We start from the raw sequence: 15,157 nt of genomic DNA, 5'->3' as shown, positions 1-15,157 counted from the left end.
TTCACAAAGGTCCTTGTTAGATGTGGGCCCCTTAATCTTGGACTGCCTGACTCTAGAACTGCAAGAAATAAACCTCTGTTCCTTATGGATCGCCTGGTTCCTAGTGCCACTGTCAAATGCTCAGTTTCTCAAATAATTTTTACATTTATCTGAAGTTTTTGATTTCTGACAGATCTCCATTGTTAGCTTTTATATATCTGTTGAACTTGAGAGTTAAGTCAGAGAAAATACTTGAAGTTTTCTTATCTGCCCTATACCAGCAATGTTACCTGAGCTAAAACCAGAACTTGAGGTTAGGCAGGATGAAGTGCTGCCTCACTTGTATTCAGAAGGTCTTAAAACTCCCCAACTTCATTATTTTCTCCAACTGGAGCATTTAATAAATTTCATTTTTTCTACCTGCTTTGTGCATTAATCTAGACAAAAGTTTCCACACATTTGAACCCAAAATCATCTCAAATGAGTAATCTGGATAAGTATACATCTTGTCCTGCACATATAATTGCTTATATGGTCACAAAAATTAACCTAATTTTACTAATTTAAAGGTTATTCAAGCCAGTTAATTTTTATGCTTGGAGACTATCCAAAGGTGATTACACATAACCCTTTCTGTGCTTCAGAACACATCCCTACTGTTTAAAAATATTCACAAGGGACAGACTTGTACATAAGTACATAAGGTCCCTCCAGTTCCCCAGGCTTTGCAATCTTTTATCCCGAAAGCATAAAAGTGAACATAATGACTTCGGTCCCTATTCCTTCCACTAATTGTTAATTGATGCTTATTACATTTTTGCTATCTCCAATACTCTTTAGAGAGCCTGAAATACATCCACTAATTCTGCAGTTACCTGTGAAGAGGAACAAAATCAGCACCATGATCACCGTGTACCCTAAGTACAAAACAACACTTGCAATGCCTGTGATCTGAAGTTTCGTAAAGAAGTAATGAATTGCATAGATGAAACAATAAACGGCTGTAAAACTGGTGGTCAAAAAGGACCTCCACCACCAATGATAATCCTGTAAAAAGAGAGAAAATAACTTTTCTAATAAATTTCTACATAAATGGGATGCCAATTATAGTGATTAGAAAAAAAAAAGAACACAAAGCAAACTTCCTAAGATATTGATTAAAAGAAATAAGGGGAAAGTGTTATAAGAAATTTCATAAAATATATAATGTAAGTCCTGCTTGAGGTGCCCTCATGATCGCAAATGCCTTGTTGCCAGGAATACCACATGTGCCTTCTGGGATTGGATTTCTAACATGTGTGCTCTGACTATCATAACACTGCCTTGGGGGCCGGTGCTGTGGCGTAGTAGAGGGTAAACTGCCTGCAGTGCCAGCATCCCATGTGGGCTCTTGTTCTAGTCCTGACTGCTACACTTCTGATCCAGCTCTCTGTTATGGCCTGGGAAAGCAGTAGAAAATGGCCCAAGTCCTTGGGCTCCTGCACCCACATGGGACGTGGGAGAACAAGAAGAAGCTCCTGGCTGCTGGCTTCGGATCGGCTCAGCTCTGGCCATTCTGGCCATTTGGGGAGTGAACCAGCGAATGGAAGATATCTCTCTCTCTCTTTCTCTCTCTCTCTCTCTCTCTCTCTCTCTCTCTCTCTCTCTCTGCCTCTCTGTAACTCTACCTTTCAAATAAGTAAATAAATCTTTAAAAAAATAACATTGCCTTGGCCCTGGAAAGCAATTAGCTCATATTCAACATAGTGGCCAGAATTGAGCTTGGCTATTGATGCCTCAGGCCTCATATGAAAAAAAAGGATGAAGTGGAAATTTAAAATAGGCATTGTGGTTAATAGGATTTGCTTTAACTGGCTAAAATCAGGACTCAGGGAGGGCATGATGCAGGTCAATACTGTAAGTTGTTCTCACCCTGCAAACTTCTATGGATGACTTCTAAGGATTGTAAAGACACTGCAGGCAAAGGCTCCAGGGTCAACAGAACAAAGAGTCGACATAGCAGGTCTGAGGCTGCGACTTTCACAAGGGTCTTGCTTGTAAGGTTGGTGCATGGCTGCATCTGAGGGTTTGGCACTGAATCATTCCCTGACTGGTAAAACTGGTTTGGTATACCTCAGCTGTACAAACACTGTGATTTATGATGAACACTTGATTTCCTCTTGGGAGTCTTGAATTTTTTTAGTTTCTAGGCAGAGGATGCCTATATGAGGCATTCCCAATAAAATTCTTCAATGCTGCTAAGTCTCTAACAGCCTTCCCTGAACAAAAACATTACAGATATCTCACTGCATTTTTTCACTACCAGTAAAAGGAATACATTGTGTATACTCTTGCATGGAAAGGAAACAGCATATAACACCTGTGTCTTTCCCCCCAGCTAATCCTGCTGTGTGTCTCTGCTTTGTAATAAACTCTAGCCACGTATACATTTATATCTTAGTTCTCCAAGTCCTTTCAGTGAATCACCAAATATGTTGGTGATCTTGAGAACCCACAAAGGAATAAAAATGTACCCACTATGTGCTTATTGCTATATGTTTCATTAGTGATCATAGCAGATTCTCTACGACAAAATGTACTATCATATTAATGAAGTTAAATATATACATAATTATTTTTTTACCCTTATACCTGTAATTCAAGAAGAAACATCTCTAAGACAACATGTATGTAAGAATCATTCCTTCACCCTTGTATTGCCACCTTTGAAGGATCATATTTAACTACCAAAATAAGATAGAGTTAGAGGACTTAAGAGAACAAGTGCCTTTAGCAGCAATATCAAATCCACAAGATAAAATCCTGGCCTAGTCTTCAAAGAAAATTATAATTGTTGAAATGGAAACATCATCATTAACAATAAGGGAAGCTGGGTGTGGGGTATATCAAAATTCTGTGTACTACCTCATGGTTCTTGTTTTGTAAATTTAAAACTATTCTGAAATTAAGTTTGTTTAACAAAAAGAAAACCATTGAACCAGATATTTTATATGTCCAGATATCAAATCAGTCCCCTATATCTTTCTATGTTAATATTATGTAGCAATTATAGCAACCGGGCAGAAATAAATCACTTTCTGTTTAAATTTTCCATCAGAGTAGCATTAACTTGATAGCTGCATCAAAGTCAAAATGTCTCATTAGGAAAACACAATATAAAACCAATCCCAAGTCGCAGCAACCACACAGTTAACATTTATTCCGATTCCTTTCTAAACACAGACTTGTAATTCCAATAATGTAAGTTCAGAAAGCTTAAGATGCATTTGTCTCTTATGTCTTTACCTGTGCGCGGAGATGAAAATAGCACAGCAAAACTGCAATTTCTGAACATGTAATAAAGAGAATTATAAAGATGATGAAAAAAAATCCAAACATGTAGTACATTTCATGAGTCCTGAAAACAAAAATAATAGGTTTAGAATGAATAGTAAACATTGAAAAATCAGCTCAGTTCTGCTCAATGGACTGTCACACAAGTCTCTAAATTATTTTTTAGACCTTTAACTCTTTATTGTAAACCTTCTTCTATATATCTAGTACCAAAAAAATTTCCTTCTCTATGAGTCTCAGAGTTTGGCCATCTCCTCTGCAGTCAGAACCAGTGCTGCTACTTACCCATGTTTTTCTGCTCGGAGAATTTATTTCTCATTTGCGACCCATCAATACCTCTATAATGATTTCTATACACATTTAAAAACATGCTTTCCGAACAGGTCATCAAAGAAGGAGGTACTTCTCTCTGAAGGGAGGAGAGAACTTCCACTTTGACTACAACCTTGTCTAAATATGATCAGAGTCGGTGAACTCAAAAGGCCTCCATAGCCTTGGCAACTCATGACAAGAGCCTAGGTTGATTACTGATGCCATAAACAAGAGTGTCAATTTGTTAAGTCAACAACAGGAGTCACTGTGCACTTACTCCTCATGTAGGATCTCTGTCCTTAATGTGCTGTACATTGTGATTTAATGCTATAACTAGTACTCAAACAGTATTTTTCACTTTGTGTTTCTATGTGGGTGCGAACTGTTGAAATCTTTACTAATATATGCTAAACTGATCTGTATATAAAGAGAATTGAAAATGAATCTTGATGTGAATGTAAGGGGAGAGGGAGCGGGAAAGGGGAGGGTTGCGGGTGGGAGGGAAGTAATGGGGTGGGGGGGGACATTGTAATCCATAAGCTGTACTTTGGAAATTTTTATTCATTAAATAAAAGTTAAAAAAAAAAACATGCTTTCCCTTTAGAAATGGAAGGTTGTAAATGCTATAAATACCAGCAACTATATTATACAACAGAAAATCACAGGATGAATACCAATTTGCCTTTGAAAACCTGACATTCAGCTTCTCCAAATACATCTCTACAGGGTAGTACACATGATTCTATAAATATCCTTTGAAACACACATCTTTAAAACTGTGTGTGGATTACCTTTAGGTCACACTTTTTCTTCATTATAGAGCTAGGCTAAACTGGGATGAGCAACACTTTTTTTAAGATTTATTTATTTATTTGAAAGGCAGAATTACAGGGAGAAAAAGAGAGACAGAGAGAAAGATCTTCCATCTGCTGATTCACTTCCCAAATGGTTGCAATGGCCAGAGCTTGGCCAGGCTGAAGCCAGGAGTCAGGAGCCAGGAGCTTCCTCTAGGTCTCCGGTGTGGGTGCAGGGACTCAAGGACTTGGGCCATCTTCCACTGCTTTCTGAGGCCATTAGCAGGTAGCTGGCTTGGAAGTCGAGCAGCCAGGACTCGAACTGGTGCCCATAAGGGATGCTGGCTCCCCAGGAAGTGGCTTAACCCAGTATGCCACAGTGCTGACCCCCAAAAAAAGCAACATATTTTAAACAGTCTTCTAGGCGAGATGGGTACAGTGTTGTGGTGCAGTGGCCACCGGTTCAAGTCCCAGCTGCTCCATTTCCAATACAGCTTCCTGCTAATGCACCTAGGAAACCAGCAGCAGATGATCCAAGTGCTTGGGTCCCTGCCATCCATGTGGGAGAAGCTCCTGGCTCCTGGCTCCTGGCTCCTGGCTCCTGACTTCCACCAGGCCCAGCCCTAGCCATTGCAGCCATTTGGAGAGTGAACGAGCAAATACAAAATTCTCCCTCTCTTTCTCTCTCTCTCTCTCTCTTTCAAATAAATAAAATTTTATTGTTTCTAATAAATATATTTGAAAGGCAGAGTTACAGACTGGGAGAAGGAAACATGGAGAGATATTCCATCCGGTGGTTCACTCCCCTAATGGGCTCAAGACTGGGGCTATGCCAGGCCGAAGCCAGGAGCCAGGAGCCAGGGGCCAGGAGCTTCTTCCAAGTCTCCCACATGGGTCCAGGGGCCCAAGGACTTGGGCCATCTGCTGCTGCTTTCAAAGACATATTAGCTGGGTTAGAAGGTGAGCTGGGTTAGAGGGGAGCTGGATTAGAGGGGAGGGTTGGGTTAGAAGGGAGCAGCCGGGACTTCAACAGGCACCCATATGGGATGCCAGTGGTGCAGGATATGGCCCAACATGCTGTGCCATAGCACCGGCCCCAAATAAATAAATCTTCTTAAAAAGGCTTCCGGATGACTCAGACTTTTGGATAAGAACAAGTGTGAAAGTCTTTTGCAGATAAGAAACTGATGAACCAATCAGTTCTCTATTTTAAAAGCTCACGTAATACAGGGGTTGGCAAGAATAATCTCTAAATAATAAATATATACAAAGATGTACACAAGCACTCTGCTTTTCATTGAAACTAAAATTAGTTCATCTAAAGAACCTTTTAGTTTTCACTTCAAAATTACTTTTCCATTAAAAACATCTGGAAAATATGGCTACCATAATCTATTTTGCAGTATGCTAAATATTTAGTTGCTGACAAGGTAACAGATTTTATTATTTATCTTTCAAACAAATTTGTCATAATACATTTTTCAAAGGTGAGTAATTAACATGCATTGTTAAGCCTATTTTTTGAGAACTTGCAAGTTTTGTCAGTAAGATTGTTTGAAAAAAATGTATAACAAAAACATATAGTTGGGTACTGGGTTTTACACTATGGTGCCTTTACCCATCTCCAAAAATCCTTCCACAGTAGCACCCTGATTGGCCAGTTTCTGAAACCAGAATGTAGTCAAGAATCAGCAAGTAGAAGAAAAAAAAAAGATGCAGAGCAACTGAAATAGCTGTCACAAAGCTAGGACACTAAGACACTTTCATCAGAAAGCACTAGTTGTTAATTTACATACATTGTTGTTAGAATTCTTAAACCATGGCCAGCGCCGTGGCTCACTTGGCTAATCCTCTGCCTGCAGCGCCGGTACCCCAGGTTCTAGTCCTGGTTGGGGCGCCAGGTTCTGTCCCTGGTTGCTCCTCTTCCAGGCCAGCTCTCTGCTGTGGCCCAGGAGGGCAGTGAAGGATGGCCCAAGTCCTTGGGCCCTGCACCCACATGGGAGACCAGGAGGAAGCACCCAGCTCCTGGCTTCAGATCGGCCCAGCGTGGCTGGCCGTAGCGGCCATTTGGGGGATGAACCAACGGAAGAAAGACCTTTCTCTCTGTCTCTCTCTCTCTCTCTCTCTCTCTCTCTCTCTGTGTGTGTGTGTGTGTGTGTGTGTCATTGTCTAACTCTGCCTGTCAAAAAAATAAAAGAATTCTTAAACCACAACAGATTTAAAATACCAAGTAAAAAGGAGTATGCATCCTGCCACCAGAATATTTGACAGGAAGGAAGAAGACAGAAAACCCGTACTTACAGCTCAGGACGCATGAAGACCCAAAGTCAGTGGCCTTCAAATGGTTTTTAGCAGATGAATTCTAAATGAAATCTCACATGGGAGGCCAGTATGGAAAACAGAAAAAATCAGAACTGTCCCTTCCCATCTGTAGGGACCTCCCTCCAAGTGATCCCCCACCACCAAAAAGCCTCAGCTTGAGACCACCTTCTCTAAGTCATACAGAAAGGCTTAACAAGAGGTTGCTCATTTTTTTCTTTTTTTGACATGCAGAGTGGACAGTGAGAGAGAGAGACAGAGAGAAAGGTCTTCCTTTGCCGTTGGTTCACCCTCCAATGGCCGCTGCGGCCAGCGCACCGCACTGATCCGATGGCAGGAGCCAGGTACTTCTCCTGGTCTCCCATGGAGTGTAGGGCCCAAGTACTTGGGCCATCCTCCACTGCACTCCCTGGCCACAGCAGAGAGCTGGCCTGGAAGAGGGGCTCATTTTTTAAAAGGAAATTTTGTAGACATTTCCGTCAAAAACTTGTGAATTAAGTATCAGTTCCCCAGGAAGTTCAGGTAGCAATTCAGATGCTATTTCCGGGATAAGGTGGGGGATAAATAAAGTATTATTATATCAGAATTAAACCTCCTTGAAATACAGGAAAATTAAGTTAGGAAAAAAAAGAAACTTTTGAACTTCTCTCTTCCAGTTCCTTATAAATTATATAAGAAATTGTTGTAAACTACAGTCACCCGACTGTGCTGTAGGACACTAACACTTATTCTGCCTATATAGCTGTATTAAGTATCCAATATCCAACCTCCCTGAAATGATCATTGCTAAATACAGCATACAAGTATCAGTTATCTCACTAGGCCCTATAAAGATGTACAATTCTTATATGCCACAGAAAAACTTTTTAAAAATAAAACTGCTAAGATTATGAAGCTACAATACTCACCAAATACTGTTTAGAATGTAAAAGAGTTGAGTAAAAATGCATCCAAATGGTAAAATAGCACCAACTACGATGTTAATAAGTGGTTTTGTAAAAATCTTCTGCTGAGGGATCGCACGACGCAATGGGTTTATGTGCACTGGGCATGTAAACTGCTCGAAAGGAAATGAGATGAAAATCAGAATGAAATAAAATACAGATGTAATCACAATATAGAACGCTGAATCTGAACAGAACATGAAATGTCATATGGGAAAAAGACAGACAAGCCTCATGCAATAGAAATGTAATGCAAGCCACATAGGTACTTAAAAATACTTTTAGGAACCACATTTGAAAAGTAAAAATAAATTGATAAAATCTGCCAATAACTTATTTTATTTGACTTTTTTTTTGACAGGCAGAGTTAGACATTGAGAGAGAGAGACAGAGAGAGAGTTATAGACAGTGAAAGAGACAGAGACAGAGAGACAGAGAGACAGAGAGACAGAGAGAAAGGTCTTCCTTCCGTTGGTTCACCTCGCAGATGGCCGCTACGGCCAGCGCGCTGCGCTGATCTGAAGCCAGGAGCCAGGTGCTTCCTCCTGGTCTCCCATGAGGGTACAGGGCCCAAGGACTTGAGCCATCCTCCACTGCCTTCCCGGGCCACAGCAGAGAGCTGGACTGGAAGAGGAGCAACCAGGGACAGAATCCGGCACCCCAACCAGGACTAGAACCTGGGGTGCCGGCGCCACAGGCAGAGGATTAGCCTAGTGAGCCTCGGCACCAGCCGTTATTTGACTTAACATATCCAAATACTGTCATTTAAACTTATAGTAAATATAAAAACTATTGATAAGATATTTTACATTATTTCATTGTTACTGTTTTGAGTGTTCAAACGCCAGTCTGTATTGAACAGTTACAGCAAGTCTTATTTCAGACTAGCCACATTTGGGGAGCCTAATAACCACATGTGGCTAACAGCCACCACAGTAGGAGGCACACATGCATCACAAATGCTGGTCCCAACACAGAACAGTAAGAATGTTTATCCCTCTTTATAAATTCCAGAAGAGAGATTGGACAAGATTTAGGGGTATTTCAACATGAAATAATCTGTAATGTCAAAAATTTCTAAGAATCTGTCTCTCAGAATTTGTCAAAAGTTTTCAGAAATTTCTCTATTTTCTGCTCCCTGTGGAACTCCATCTCCCTTTTAGTCTTTTTTTTTTCTGATTTCTCCTCTGCAATCTCATGCTATAATTTTATACAATTCTTTTGCAGTGTGACCTTATTTAGTTGTTTACATCCTTTCTCCTACTTGTGAATTAGCTAAACTTCAAATCTGTAAACTGAATGCCTAACTTCTTGGATATATCTTAACTTTCTTCCCCCAATATAACTATTACTTTTCTGAGTTGGCTGCTGTCAGTGCTCCTACAACATATTCTTTAAGTTCTATCCATCAGAGATAAAAGGAAACATAAACAATCTATGATGGTATTCCAAAAAGTTCATGGCAAAATGGAATTTAGAAATAAGCTGATTTTGGTGCAAAAAATTTTGAAATCCATGCAGAGTTTTGAGGTTTTTTTTGCATAAAATAAATGTCCATGAAATTGTTGAAAACGTGGAAAATACATTAAAGATTGTCTTTCAAAGTGTTACTGTTTCTTATTAACTTTGTAATATCTTTTATTCCAAAATAATTATTCTCTGTAGTTTTCTCTAGTGGTGCTTTTTGTATTCTATGTGTAGGATATGCACAGTGAAGTTTTGTTTCAGGCATCACTCAATGGTCAGGAACAGTATTTTAAAAGTTTACTGGGGACGGTGCTGTGATGCAGCAGGTTAACGCCCTGGCCTGAAGCACCAACGTCCCATATGGGCGCTGGTTCAAGTCCCAGCTACTCCATTTCCGATCCAGCTCTCTGCTATGGCCTGGGAAAGCAGTAGAAGATGGCCCAAGTCCTTGGGCCCCCGCACCCATGTGGGAGACCCGAAGGAAGCCCCTGGCTCCTGGCTTCAGATCAGCACATCTCCGGCCATTGTGGCCAATTGAGGAGTGAACCATCAGATGGAAGACCTCTCTCTCTCTCTGCCTCTCCTCTCTATGTAACTCTGACTTTCAAATAAATAAATATATCTTAAGAAAAAAAAGCTTACCGTTTCTTGACTCCCATAGTATTCTCCCAAAAGGGTGAGTGGTACCGATATGCTAAGCCACAGTACAAGTATGGCAATGAACCCACTAAAGGAGATAGTAGCTGATGACCCTTCAGTCCAAATAATCATATTCATAAAGAAGAGGTCAATAAAGACAAACCTGAGAGAAGAAAAAAATCATTAGAAAACAATATACCTTCAGGGTAACATTATAAATATACTTGATATGAGTGTCAGAGCATTCTTTTGGTCACAAGGATATAATAAATTACAAGATTAAATCCTAGAGGAATATTAACTCACTGTGTTCTGGGGCTTAAATTCAGTACCATATAACAAGATAGACTTTTATTATAGGATATTATTTCTACATCGTCATCTTTGCATCTTCATAATCTAGCAGAAAATAAATAAGGTGTGGAGAAATATACCATGGGAAAATTCAATATCTAGTATAGTGAACACAAGAAACAACATATTTGAAAAACTGATTTTTGAATCTTAGACTGACATGCTATAAGATGCCTCATGTCAGACAGATATTCACTTGAAATGAAAAATTTTCTATCATTCATTCAAATGTAGCAAGTTCACCACTAAGTCCTCTAGATACATCACCAGGAAAGCCCAATTGTTTTGCTCTTACTTGATCCAGACAAGGTTTACCAAAGCTACAGGTTGGTATGGTGTGATTATAGATATGAATGTTTCAGAGTACCTAAAAGATGAGGTTAAAAAAGTAAATAGAGGGGCTGGCGCTGTGGCGTAGTGGGTAAAGCTGCCACCTGCAGTGCCAGCATCCCATATGGGTGCCGGTTCAAGACCCGGCTGCTCCACTTCCGACCCAGCTCTCTGCTATGTCCTGGGAAATCAGTGGAGGATAGCCCAAGTCCTTGGGCCCCTGCACCCACATGGGAAACCAGGAAGAAATTCCTGGCTCCTGGCTTCGGATAGGCGCAGCTCCAGCCATTGTGGCCAACTGGGGAGTGAATCAGTGAATGGAAGGCCCACCCCACCCCCCGCCTCTCCTTCTCTCTGTGTGTAACTCTGACTTTCAAATAATAAAGAAATCTTTTTTAAAAAGGTGAATAAAGGCTCATTTTGGAAGGCCTTCACTATCAGGCTAAGGAATGCTGACTTTATCCTCTCAACATCAGAATGCACCTGAAGGGTTTTACAGCCTAAGCTGTGATTCCCAGTGAAGTGTTTCAGGAAGATGAATTTACAGCACTATGAAGGACAGAGCTAAGGGAGAAGAAGATAGAGAAAAGGAGTCTAGACATAAAGTAGTAAGGATTTGCATACAGGGTGATAGTAAAAGTGTAAATTGATGGAAATGAAATAAAAACAAAGAATTAAGAGTCTTTTGGTTAAAGATAGTAGATTAAACTCGCAACATATAGCTCTGCTCCTTCCTCAAAACTGCTGAAATTTCAGTAAGGAAATTTTAAAGGAGTATTTTTGCAAGCTTGAGAGATACAGGAGAGAAGACATTAGCAGAAAGTTTTGGAAATCAGAGAGCAAATGGACAAATAGTAACTGGTTAGTAGAACAGAGAAATCTACCTCCCAAGTCATCAATAGAGAGAGCTGAGAGGCAACTCAATTTATGCCACAGAACACCAAAAAGGCTCAGGAATTTGCCATGCGGTGTACCCCTATAAAAAGGCAGAAATCAGGAGTATGGCTTGAAAAGTCAGCTTAAGCAGCTGAGAGACCTGCAGATTCCCTCCCCAACTCTGCAGAGCCAAATAACTACCATTCCTGACCCCAGCAGAAGACTGGAGGTGTGTTCTCTTGGGAAAGGTCTCTGAAGCTCAGAAGAAAACTTTTAAAAAGAAAATATACCACTGACATCCTCAGAGAGATTGGAGGAGATATTGCAACCATAAAACAAGAAGAAATTTTAAAGACTATTGAGAAAATAAAAGAACTCCTGGGAATTAAAAATATGACAAGAGGAATTAAAACTTCAATAAATGGGTTGGCAGATAGAGCTGATAAAATGTCTTAGAGAGCAGCATTTAAACACACACACACACAAATGGAATGGAAAGCAGGCAAAAACATATAGAAAAAGTAGATGAGTAACCCAGACGTATGACAAATAAGACTTATGGAAAGAGATTTCCTTTTTAATGTCTTTTAGGAATATTAAGTACTTTGCTCAAGGTCAGACTCAGCTGTCTGATTTTTTAAGAGCAAGGCTTTTCTAGGCCACTATACTATAATAAAACCTTGATGGTGAGGCTCCTGAACCTTCTCCACGAGGCACATCTATTTTTGACGAAAGAGAAGGAAATCTCTGGTTTACCTCATTATTTGTAAGTTCTCTCTTGGGCCTGCATTGTTGCATAGTGGGTAAAGCTGCCAACTGTGATGCCAGCATCCCATATGGGCACAGGTTCATATCCTGGCTGCTCCACTTTTGATCTGGCTCCCTGCTAACGGTATTGGAAAGGCAGCAGAATATGGCCCAAGTGTTTGGGCCCTTACCACCAACATGGGTGACCTGGATGAAGTTTCTGGCTTCTGGCTCCTGGCTCCTGGCTTCTGGCTAAACCCTGGCTGTTGTGGCCTTCTGGGGAGTGAACCAGTGGATGCAGCATCTCTCTCTCTCTCTCTCTCTCTCTTTCTGACTTTCAAATAAATACATAAATATTTTTTTAAAAATAAGAAGTTCCTGGCTCCTGGTTTCAACCTGGCCCAGAACTGGCCCTTGTGCATATTTGGGAAGTAAAACAATAATTGAAGATCTCTGTCTCTGCCTTCAAAATAAATCTCTACCTGGCTCTCTCTCATTTCTCTGTTTCAAATAAAATAAACATGGTGGTGCAAGTATTTCTTTGATACAACATGTTCGTGTTTGGGGGTATATACCCAGTTGTGGGATTGCTAGATCATTTGGCAAATCTGTTTTTAGGTTTTAAAGAAATATCCATACTGTTTTCCCCAGTAGCTGCACTAATTTACATTCCCACCAACAGTGTATAAGAGCTCCCCTTTTTCCACATCCTGTCCAACATTTGTTACTCTCTGTCTTTTGGATAATATCCATTCTGACAGGGCTAAAGTGATATCTCATTGTAGTTTTCATTTCATTTCTCTGTTGGCTAGTGATGCTGGGCATTTTTTCATATATTTGTTGGTCCTTTGTATTTCTGTTTTTGAGAACTATCTGTTTATAGGCCCTTTGCCCATTTCCTAACAGGACTGGTTGTTTTGTTTGTTGTTGAATTTTTTGAGTTGCTGACATAGTCTGGATATTAATCATTTGCCAGGTAGCTTGCAAATGCTTGTTCCCATTCTGTTGGATGTCTCTTCACTCTATTTATTGTTTCCTTTGCTGTGCAGAAGCTTCTGAGTTTGATATAATCCCATTCATCTAGCTTTACTATTGTTGCCTGTCCTTTGGAGGTCTTACCTAAAAGGTCACCACCTGCACCAACGTCTTATAGTGTTTTTGCTACATTTTATTTCAGGAAATTTACAGTCTCAGTTTCTTTTTTTTTTTTTTTTTTGGAAGGCACAGTTAGACAGTGAGAGAAAGAGAAAGAAAGGTCTTCCTTCCATTGGTTCACTCACCAAATGGCCGCTACGGCCAGCGCACTGCACCAATCCAAAGCCAGGAGCCAGGTGCTTCCTCCTGGTCTCCCATGCGGGTGCAGGGCCCAAACACTTGGGCCATCCTCCACTGCACTCCCGGGCCACAGCAGAGAGCTGGACTGGAAGAAGAGCAACCGGGACAGGACCGGCGCCCCAACCGGGACTAGAACCCGGAGTGCCGGCACCACAGGCAGAGGATTAGCCAAGTGAGCTGTGGCGCCGGTCTATAGTCTTTTCTTAAATGTAGGTCTTTGATCTACCTTGAGTCGACATTTGTATATGGTGAGGGCTATGAATCTAATTTCATTCTCTCACATACATATATCTAGTTTTGTCAGCACCATTATTGAAGAGAATATCCTTTCTCCAACATATGGTTTGTGCACTTTTGTCAAAAATAAGCTGGTTGAATGTCTGTGGATTAACTTCTGGCTGTGTATTCTGTTCTGTTGATCTATGTGTTGGTTTTTATGTTGTATCAAATAAACACTTGCACCACCATGTTTATTTAAAAAATAAGCATGGTTCACAATAGCCAAATCATGGAATCAACCAAGGCGTCTATCATAAGATGAATGGGTACAGAAAATGTGTATAGATATATACAATGAAATATTAGGTATACAAAAGAATGAAATTCTACCATTTGCACTGAAATGAATGCACTTGGAGGACATCATATTGCATGAAATAAGCCAGGCAGAGAAACCCAAGCACCACATGTTCTCCATTATATGTGGGAAGTAATAAAGAAAAAAAATCAAAAAAAAAAAACCAGAAACAAAAACAAAGAAAGAAATGCCTGTGTGTGTCAATATTGCTGCAAATGTAGTTTTGGCAAACTTTGTTTTATATCTTTGACAAACCAATGGCTAAGAATGATATACTACTATAGTTTTAATAATGAAGAATGGGATGGGAGAGGGAGTGGGAGATGGGATGATTGTGGGTGGGAGGGAGGTTATGGTGGGGAAAGCCGCTATAATCCAAAAGTTGTACTTTGGAAATTTATATTTATTAAACAAAAGATGAAAAAAAAGAAAATTTATTGTATACGGGTAAAAAAACTTTATGATTTTAAAATTTACTTTACATGAGTGAAATGTTCATCATCTCATGTAATTATTGTTTATGGCCCTTGTCCATATTCCCACAGGACTAGAGTCCTTTTACTTGTTATCTGTTGAACTCTGTATTTAGTGGTACACTAAGCCTTTGACTATAACATAAATAAAAAATATTATCTCAGCTGGCACTGTGGTGTAGTAGGCTAAGCCTCCGCCTACTACTCTGCTGGCATCCCATATGGGTGCTGGTTTGAGTCCCGGCTGCTCCACTTCCGATCCAGCTCTCTGCTGTGGCCTGGAAAAGCAGTAGAAGATGGCCCGAGCCCTTGGGCCTCTGCAGCCACATGGGAGACCCGGAAGAAACTACTGGCTCCTGGCTTTGGATTAGCTCAGTTTCAGCCATTGAGGCCATTTGGGGAGTGAACCAGTGGATGGAAGACCTTTCTCTCTGTCTCTCTCTCTCTCTGTCTCTCTCTGTAACTCTACCTCTCAAATCAATAAATAATTTTTTAAAAAAAAATATATATGTTATCTTGGCCAGCGCCACGGCTCACTTGGCTAATCTTCCACCTGTGGCTCGGCACCCCGGGTTCTAATCCCGGTTGGAGCACTGGATTCTGTCCCTGTTGCTCCTCTTCCAGTCCAGCTCTCTGCTGTGGTCCAGGAAGGCACTGGAGGATGGCCCAGGTCCTTGG

The 15,157-nt window shown here is 40.5% G+C and overlaps 1 protein-coding gene across 2 annotated transcripts in view; it reads right to left on the bottom strand.

Moving 5' to 3' along the window:
- Positions 1-15,157, bottom strand: part of LOC100353059 (transmembrane 9 superfamily member 2) — a 95,246-nt gene that overhangs the window by 15,658 nt on the left and 64,431 nt on the right. For both annotated transcript variants that reach the window (XM_070066948.1, XM_070066947.1), the window contains exons 13-16: positions 9,791-9,950; positions 7,646-7,794; positions 3,265-3,376; positions 855-1,026 (exon numbers count right to left, since the gene is read on the bottom strand). In XM_070066948.1, coding sequence (XP_069923049.1) covers positions 855-1,026; positions 3,265-3,376; positions 7,646-7,794; positions 9,791-9,950 — 593 coding nt within the window. The remainder of the gene's footprint in view (positions 1-854; positions 1,027-3,264; positions 3,377-7,645; positions 7,795-9,790; positions 9,951-15,157) is intronic.

This window comes from Oryctolagus cuniculus, chromosome X (genome assembly GCF_964237555.1).
Source record: "Oryctolagus cuniculus chromosome X, mOryCun1.1, whole genome shotgun sequence".
NCBI lineage: Eukaryota > Metazoa > Chordata > Mammalia > Lagomorpha > Leporidae > Oryctolagus > Oryctolagus cuniculus.
The sequence above is the reverse complement of the archived record's forward strand: the minus strand, read 5'-3'. Positions and strand labels throughout refer to the sequence as shown.